This window comes from Coregonus clupeaformis, chromosome 25, assembly GCF_020615455.1.
Source record: "Coregonus clupeaformis isolate EN_2021a chromosome 25, ASM2061545v1, whole genome shotgun sequence".
Lineage (NCBI taxonomy): Eukaryota > Metazoa > Chordata > Actinopteri > Salmoniformes > Salmonidae > Coregonus > Coregonus clupeaformis.
Window position 1 is genome coordinate 9,943,423 of NC_059216.1, and position 9,932 is coordinate 9,953,354.

Sequence of the window (9,932 nt, forward strand, 5' to 3'; positions counted from 1 at the left end):
TCATAGTTCAAGAGACACCAAGGGCTGTGCATTAAAGATGCTGCAGATATCTCAATTAAACAGCGAGATCAAGGGTAGGATAAGGTAATGTGCAGGGTTAACACCAGTAGTACTGTACCTCGCCCATTGTGTGACAAGGTGTGATTAAACCAGCAAGAGACCAGACACGTTTTAGACTGAAGCCTGTAAACTCTAGACTGGGGCTCTAAAACAAAACTAGACTGGGGCCTGGACCATGCAAGGCTGAGTAAACTAAGAATCCAAACAGCAGATACTAAATGTTCCTCTAAAATACTTATTAAGAGCACCGTGGGGAGTTGGGTACAGCAGCACGTTGAGCATCATTATCGCACAAATACCAGAGGTGCTGCTTACGGGGAGAGAATGATTCAGACAAGTACAGTATGCAAAGTGGCAGAATGACTTTCATTATGTGCTATAATAGAATACACTCACATTGTTTCTGTGGAAAACATGAATACAGTTGGCTCAGATGGTGGAGGATAATGTGATGCTAGAAAAGTCTGCGTAACTTTGCACAGTGCAAAACATGAGTGAGACTCTCTGTGTATAAGGCTGTAGTCTATGTGTACTGTATACAGGAAGGAAGTAACCTAAGGTATACAGTATGCTTGGCCCTGGTTTAAAATAGGTCAATGCGACGGAGTGAGCCCTCAGCATCCAGTTTGCTTACTACATGTGATGTAATTATGTTCATTTGAGCAGTGGACCCTGCTGATGAAAGGGGGGCAGAAATGGGTGGGTAGTGTCACTGTCAGCACTGATAACATGTGAGCTTGTAGAGCTAACTACCTTGAAAGCAACTTAGCTGTACAGATGTAGGATCTTAATTTGATCACTCTTTTGTTGCTGAACATTTTTATGCATAGCAGGAAATGCAAACTTGTAGCGTATTATAGGTTTAAAAAGGCTTCTAAAGTTTGTACTTTCCACTTTAAAATGTCAGACTTCATTTGCCCTAACTAAAAATGTATCAACCACTACAAAAACATTTGTGTAGAGGAAAGAAAACGGTACAGTTACATATAGGGAGATTTTTTTAAATGATATATCATATTGTACCGTTTTGACAATATCGCAATATTATTTTTGCGCCAGTTGGCTGTACCTGCACCACAACTCCAGTATTTTTCCTTCATAGTTTTTTCTCCATCTTCTTTTTAGAAAGAGAGCCATTTTGTTTTCCTCACTTTTGTTTCCATGACCGATCAAAACTTGTTTCTCATGGCTCTCTCTTGTCCCTCTGCAGCAGACATATGGTAAGCAATACGTTTGGAACATCGAATCGCAATAAAATCACAGTATTGAATCACATTGCATATAGAATCATGAGAATCAGGCCTCCCGAGTGGCGCAGCGGTCTAAGGCACTGCATCCCAGTGCTTGAGGCGTCACTACAGACCCGGGTCTGATCCCAGGCTGTGTCACAACCGACCGTGACCGGGAGTCCCATAGGGCGGCGCACAATTGGCCCAGCATCGTCCGGGTTAGGGGAGGGTTTGGCTGTTGAGGGCTTTACTTGGCTCATTGCGCTCTAGCGACTCCTTGTGGCAGGCCGGGCACCTGCAGGCTGACCACGGTCATCAGTTGAACAGTGTTTCCTCTGACACATTGGTGCGGCTGGCTTCTGGGTTAAGCGGGTGGGTGTTAAGGAGCATGGTTTAGCGGGTCATGTTTCGGAGGACGCATGACTCCACCTTTGCCTCTCCCGAGCCCGTTGGGAAGTTGCAGTGATGAGACGAGATCGTAATTGGATATGGCGAAATTGGGGAGAAAAAGGGGAGTAAAATAAATTTAATAATAATAATCATGAGAAAGTATTACATATCATATCGGCACCAAAGTACTGTGATAATATTGTATTGGGAGGTCCCTGGCAATTCCCAGCCCTACAAAAAATGTCCATTCATTAAAATCCACATAATAATTCAAATTAACTACCTTGAGAGCCACTTATTTTAGGAACTGTTTAAGCAGTTTTGTTATAGAATAAATCCTGCTAAATACTGAAACAACATCCATAAATACCAGTTTAACAATAATGAGAAGAGGAAGTCTCTGACAGCCATGTCATAAAGTTTGAGGAGTAGGCCTTTAACAGAAAAAAAAATGTTAGCAGACTATCGCTGAGGAAAAAGTGATACCCATCTCTCTTGCATCTTAAAAAACAGGTAAATCTCCTTCCTGGATTAAATATTCATGCTCTGAAACACAAATAAATCAGGCTTGCTAACTGCATACCACTGACATTCCTCAGGAAATTTCTTCATTTGGTGGCTGGATCAATTGCTCATTACAGCTATCTTTCACTGGGCCATCTCTGGCTCTGCTGCTGTTTAATTCCCTCTGTAGGCTATCTTATCTGTCTGTCTCCGTCCACCCGCCGGGAACACAGGAGAGCAGCTTTCTGCTGAATACTGCTTCCACCCCAAAATGAGCATCCCACTGTTTCTACAGCTTCTATCTAAATGTACACTACTGAAAACGCTCAATGACTTTCAGGAAATGTGTTAATACTAATTAGAGACATATGGAAAATCAATATGGTAATATGGATATAGGTTAGAAAATCTCAGCTTACTTGCAGAAGAGAAAAATACTATCTTCGGGACAAGCACTTTTTGGAGAGAAAAGAGCACCAGATAACATTTAGAGCAGCGATTCCCAACATTTTCCGTTCCGGGGACCACCAAATCACTGTCAAAAGCTCTTGAGGACCACCATTCACGGAGTCATATATATATATATTTTTACATCAAATATCTTGCAGATCACATTTTGTCAATTTTATTATTATGAAGAATTTGCTTTGTGAAAAATAATGTAACATTTCTTATAATGCCGTTCATACTCCCAACTGTTATTATTTTTGGAAGAAAACATATTTTTATTAGAGTTTTGGTATTTTTTTGTGTGTCTTTTTTTCTAAAGCCAAAGCTCTGCAGGCCCGGTACCGGTCCCCGGCCCAGTGGTTGGGAAACCCTGAATTAGAGCTTACTCTTGGTGAACAGCACTAGTAATTGTTCAATCCATTTCATTAATTTCATTGGTCAATCAAATAACTTTTTTACAAAAACTGTAAGAAATAAAAAAGTTACAGTTGGTAGAAGCAGATGGCAAAGCGTTGAAGTAAATAATATTTATATTAGAAAAGGTGGATTCTCCAAGACCTTGGAGATCTTAATTTGATCACTCTTTTGTTGCTGCGAATTTGCCTGCATAGCAGAAAATACAAACTTGTAGTGTATTCAAGGTTTAAAAAGGGTTCTAAAGTTTGTAATTTACACTTTAAAATGTCAGACTTAATTTGCCCTAATGAAAAATGTATCAACCACTACAAGAAATGTGTGTAGAGGAAAGAAAACGGTACAGTTAAATATAGGGAGATAATTTTTACTACATAAAATGTCCATTAATTATAATCCACATAATAATTCACATTTCCTGTTGCTGCAGGATTATTTTCCTGCTATAGCAAACTGGCTCAAATTAAGATCCTACATCTGTAGCCTACTCTTACAAGAGCAGAGAACTTGTAATCTCAAGTCAGTCATATTTCAGGGTATCTCATATTTCCATTATACTGCTGGTTCTACCAAAGTCTGCGAGCTAGACCAGTACCATTATGCTCAAAATGCCATTTAGTACTAAATCAAATGGGCCAATTACTCTTTAATTCAACCATGAAATGACAGTGAACTTCATGAGCATAATAGCATTAAAGGTATCATCCTCATGTCAAGTAGATTGGGGTGCTGTGTTCAACTGAATACCAATCATATGGGATAATGATGCAGAGAGCTGAGGGAAAAGCAACATGGATGGAAATCCAGATTGCATTCAACGCAACTCTTCACAAATATTAACCTTGAATTTGAATTGAACATTCATGTGTGAAGTTATCATACAAATGGTCTCGATTCACCAAAAAGCACATTATAGGTTATCAACTGGATTTGAATAAAGCAGGAGATTCAGGCCTACTCCACAAGGGTGATTTCAATGTCATTGAAGGTGACAATGACATAACGTAGCAGTTTAAGACCCAACACTGATTATTAGAGGTGAGGAGGGCTGAGAATCCTCACTGACACAGAGTACACTAGTGAACACTGCCCAGGAAAAGGACGGGATCAAGGGCTCCTTTGATACCCCCCGGCACAGTGTGGGACTGATAGAGGGAGCCTTTGCCCCTGCCGCCCCCCACATAGTAGGAGCCATCGGATACCAAATAATTATTGATGCCTTCAAACAGCTGGAAATGGCCTCCTCTATCAGCCCAGATATCAGGGTAGTTTCCATGATTCCCTAACAGGCAGCCCACTGGATCCTGGTCTAAGAATACCCCAATTACAGATCAGGACAGAAGAACCTAACAGCATGCAGCACAGGCAGGCAGAGTAGCGGCAGGGCCCTACCAGGCCCTTTGATGGAGCTACTACACAGAATGGGAATGGAGAATGAGAGGAGAGAGAGAGACAGAGAGAGAGACAGAGAGAGAGAGAGAGAGAGAGAGAGAGAGAGAGAGAGAGAGAGAGAGAGAGAGAGAGAGAGAGAGAGAGAGAGAGAGAGAGAGAGAGAGAGAGAGAGAGAGAGAGAGAGAGAGAGAGAGAGAGAGAGAGAGATCGAGATAGCCAGAAGCATCACAGAGAAATGTGTGTGTGTGGGAGAGGAGGCAGCTACCCCCGCACTGCTGCCATTAGAGAATACACCCATCAGCCAGGATAAGACGTTACACGCCAGTATCTGTTTGGAGCTGGTGCCAAGTCAAGCTTACCTGGAGTTGTTTTTGTTTTAGGAGGGGGGCAGTGGTGGTTCATTACCAAATGCCTTTCTCTCTGAATGTGCTGACAGCTGGTTGGTACACCAGGTCAGACAGTCTCTCCACATAAAATGTAACAGTCCCAAACGCTGCCATAGCACATTAGTCACACTCGTACGCTGCCCTTTTCACTGCTGAACTCCACTCCCCCACTACCTGCTAATGGAGACTTTGATATTCTCCCAGCGGGTCTCTTTCCGAGGAAGGGGGTGTGGCCCCAGCACATATCTATTCCTTAGTGATCCGATGTGTGCATCAGGCCCCACGCAGCGCGGTGCATGTACAAATCAGAGGCCTCCTGTCAGAACCACAGCACAATCAAACAGATAAACAAACTGAGGGCGAGATGAGAGGAAGCCAACGGCTTGTTTCCCTCTGCAGACTGTTCCATGCCTCCAGAGATCAGCTCCCTGTTAGAGCCTATGGGTGTTAAGTTAGAGGTAGAACCCTGGCACGAACGTTTGCACACAAACACACGCACAGGCAGGCTACTGATACTGATTAAAAGCAACAGAACGTACTATAGTTCCGGTTCATTTGCAAAACTGTTCTTACATAACAGACAGTCTGATCCGTTATGTCATAAAAGCTGATATGTTTTTAATCATCATCCTGCTTATGAGGCCACTGTGCTGGTGCATCTCAGGACATCTACAAATAGAGAAACAACCGTACTACAGTGTGATGTGGAGCCTTATTATACTCTCCCCTATCTCCCTAGCACCCTCTAACATTTAACATGAGCACAATAAGAGCTGTTCCTCTTTCTGTAGCATCAAATTACCCATGACAGAGAAATACTCTCTAATCAAAAGGGTACCATCGTGCTCTCCCAGAAGCTTGGCTGGTGCGTAAAACCCTGGGCTGGCTTTAGACAGCAGGCCGCCAGGGGCTAATTTCTCTGTTCTCTTTTAGGGGAAATTACTTTGTTTAGTTAATACTAGAGAAAAGGTAGTTTGTGCACCTATTTGGATGTAGGAGGAAAACATGCTTCCTGTTTACAGCTAGATGGTATCCATGCAAAGGCAAGATCAGTCAGAGACTGTGTCTGTGCGCTTCTGAGAGGATGTTTATGTGTGTATGCACAAGGGTGTGTATTAGTGTGTTTGTGTGTGTGTGCTCTTCTGTGTGTTAGCATCAGTGTGAGGATAGAGAGTCGAGACTCAGTGAAGGCTCAATGGTTTAGCTCAGCTGCAACTTGGCCTGATGAATAATTTCTGCACTCTGCTCTGCTCTGCTGTGGCACGTCTTGAGCAGCCTGCCTGACTCTGCAGCAGCACCACACAGCCTAGCCCACTTTGCATTCACCACACACACACACAGCCACACACAAGCGCAGACCCCATCCCCATCCCCGTGCCATCCAGTCAGCTGCTGCCCCGTGTGGAAAGATGCAACAAGCTGCAAAGCCTCTTAAAGGAGCAGTGCCTTTGCAACTCAAAGCGTCACATTTGAACTTTGTCAAAGAGGACAACTGCAGTGGGACCAGCCAGCACAAATTTGATTGACTAAGAAACATCAATTTAGCACAGACAGCAAAACCCGATAAGGGCCAACTCCAGAACTTTTGCTCATTGTTTTTACTGTATAGATCACAACTGCAGACTGCTGGCTGACACAGGTGTTAGCTCTCCAATCAGTAATGGTGCTGAAATGTCAGCACTGTTTGGGGCAATGTGAATGCTGATGTAATGACCTCTGCATGTAGTGGTAACAAGGGACGGGGAGCTGCGGGGCATTGAAATCATCAGCTTTTTAAGGGGCTCATTTTAAACCCCACTGTCATCTCTGGGAATACAGGAGGCTTCCAAAGCAATGCAAACATGTAAGACTTAGTAAGCCCACTGCTAATGTCCAAGTAAGTAGCCTCTCTTAAGAGGTGGATTGTCACTCTGGTTCAAGTTTGGTTTCGGAATAGCCTCAATTTTGTAGATAAAGCTACAGGACAGAAGGATAAAAAAGTATTCAAAATAAATGATTGACAACAGTTCAATCTTAGCCAATGGATCAGTAATCAATGCATCTTCACCTATTTTCACCCACAATTGTTTTTCTAGCATAACCTGCTACGCCACACTATAGCAAGAGCTGAGTAGTACCAAGTAGTGTAGACCATAAAGAGAGGAGCTCCTCTGGGCCATTCCACCTCAAGTTACATCCCCTACTTTCATTAGTATAGGACCACATTGGGTTGACGGGTTTATGTCCTGACAGCATAGACAGAACCAAGGAAGCCCATTGCACAAATCATTGTTGCCATCCGATAATTCACATGCCTAAACTGGGAGTCCTGGGAGAGCACTGGGAACTAAGTGCTGTCAATACCTCATATATCTATATCACAATAAATGACCATAACAATATTAGGCCTACATTAGGCTATTGCTGTTCATTATATCATGATAATTTGTGTTATTTGTTTATTGCCTATATATATGCCTGGGTAGACACCATATGCAGAATTTGAGGTTAAGAGTAGAAGTGGTTCACCAATATCTTATGAGTTGGAACGTTTCCTTGAATAAGAACTATGCATGCAAAGGTGAACTTTTTCTAACTATAGACAGCATTGCTATGCCTGGAAAAGCGAAACGTAGTTATCAATCAACAACAAAGCAGGAGGGTTGTGGGCTGAAAGTGAGACAGAGATCGTCGTATTAACTGGATGGAGTTGTAGGCCTACATGGGTAGGCATTCCATTTTATTCATTAATAGCAAAGCGTACTGAGACACCCGGACAAGTTAAATCTAGAAGGGAATCAAGGTGAGGGATGCGCCAAACAAAAAGGTCCTGTCATCGCGAGGTAGTCTGCTTTACGAGGGAGCAGGTTATTGAGGGCTACCCAAAAAGCGCAGTGGTAAAAAAATCACATTCAGGAGACAGTCTACTCGTAATTAGACTTATTGGCTACATTATAGCCATATTTCATAATCAAGATGTAGCCTATAACCTGGCTACATAAAGCATAATATGTAAGGCTAATAGCAGTAGGCTATTACATAGGCATAGACATGCATGGGATAATATGCTCGAAATGCACATAGCAGGGGATAATATGCTCGAAATGCACATAGCAGGCATGTTGCCTCACGAATTAGCGGACGGAAATTAGGCTACTTACAGTTCTCAAGAACTGAATTTCATCTTCCCCTTCACCACCTTCAGCCATGGCTGTTGAGGAGCCTGCTCAGACTCGGGTAGCCTCCACTGTCGGCTCGCAGCACCACGCTGCTGCTCCTCTCTTTAATCGATATTAGCATATAGCTAATCCACAGCCATATACCGGAGCCCGAGCGAACTACTGGAGCCTGTCACTCACGCCCGCTCGTTCAATGCAAATGCCAGCGGTGCTGTTCGCGAAGGACCGTGTGAGCGTTGGTATAGGCTGGAGCAAATGGGAACAGGGCTGGAATGTGAATCGTAGTCTTGCAGTCAAAATACGGCAGTGGGGTCTTTATCGTCGACGTCACCAGTGAATCTTATTAATATACCTTAAACATTAAAGCGCGAGCTTTCTAAATTCCATCACCATACAACAGCCGCACAATTGCGCACGAAAATGGCTTTTCCTTTGGCCAACAGAATCCATGACATAGGCTAAAGCGATGGTATTCTTAATTATTTAGGTGTGTAGAATAGACATAGCAAAATTGAAATGTTTTCAATTAATAGGCCTAAAGGGCTATCTAGCATCCAATATGCATGAAATTCTAGCCCAGTAGGTTAGCACCATGGACAGCACCCAGAATGACAAGTATGGCTTCAATTTTGCGCTATTAGCGAACAGAGAAATAATGTTCAATATTCAGTGTAGGCTACAAATCGACTTATGTAGCTTACATAAATAAGGCATTGTATAATCAGGTTAAATGTGTAAATATTACCTATAATAGGCCTACATAGGCTACCCAGTCCAGCAGCATATTAAAGCCCATTGTTTTGACACCATGGATGGAAACAACACTGATTAAAAAATAATGTTGCAACACTAAAGCGTGAATCAATGCATAACCTCAACTTTCATTAGGCTTACTTAGCTAATGTTCATAGCTTTAGTCAGATCCACAACCTAAAACGAGGTCAAATTGTGCAGCAATAGCAAGATTCTGTATTTTTTTTTCTGAGACATAAAGTGTAACTCTTCTCCCTCAGGAGGCTGAAATGATTTGGCATGGCCTCTCAGATCCTTAGAAACTTTTACAGCTGCTCCATCGAGAGCATCCTCCTGACTGGTTGTATCACCGTCTGGTATGGCAACTGCACCACACTTGACCAGAAGGCCTTACAGAGGATGGTGCGGACGGCCCCGCGCATCACTGCGGGTGAGCACCCAGCCATCCAGGAAGTGCATGCCAGGCGGTGTCTGAGAAAGGTCCGAAAAATTGCCAAAGACTCTAGCCACTGCAGACATGGACTGTTTGTTCTCCATACTCCCATCTGGCAGACGGTACCGGCGCATCAAGGCTCAGACCAATAGACTCCTAAGATGTTTCTATCCCCTGGCCATAAGACTGTTAAATGGCTAACAAATACTGCTCCCCCTCACACCTACGCGGCTGCTAAAATGATTATTGATTAGATGTATTACCACCACTACGCTGCTGTTAATTGATTATTGATTCCCATTACCATTAGAACCTATCTATTTTATACAGCTACTGGTCACTATTGCTTACGTTTACATATAGATATTACCACTAGTATAGTACAAAAAGTATTTGTATATTCTTGCTGCCAGTCATTTTCAAGCCCTGTTCACATATCTGCTCATCATGCCTACACTGTCATTCTTGCACACACACTCACACACTTACATACACACACTCACCACCACGCACACAGCCACCAACCACTTACGCTGCTGCCAAACTGTTTACCATTATTATTATTATTATTATTATTATTATTATTATTATTATTATTTATCCTGCTACCAGTCACTTTCTCCTAATCCCAGCATATATGTACAGTATATACCTAAAATACTCGAGTATCCCTGCACATTGTACATTTGGTAAGCTTCCTATCTTATTTCTTATTCTCGTGTTTTCTTTATTATATGTGCACTACCGGTCAAAAGTTTTAGAA

General features: G+C 42.7%; 1 protein-coding gene across 1 annotated transcript in view; it reads right to left on the minus strand.

Moving 5' to 3' along the window:
• LOC121539250 (ryanodine receptor 3) overlaps positions 1 to 8,181 on the minus strand; it is a 144,213-nt gene extending 136,032 nt beyond the window's left edge. The window contains exon 1 of the mRNA XM_041847602.2: positions 7,966 to 8,181. Within this exon, the coding sequence (XP_041703536.2) occupies positions 7,966 to 8,013 (48 nt within the window). The 5' untranslated portion in view covers positions 8,014 to 8,181. The remainder of the gene's footprint in view (positions 1 to 7,965) is intronic.
• Between the last annotated feature and the right edge of the window lie 1,751 nt (positions 8,182 to 9,932).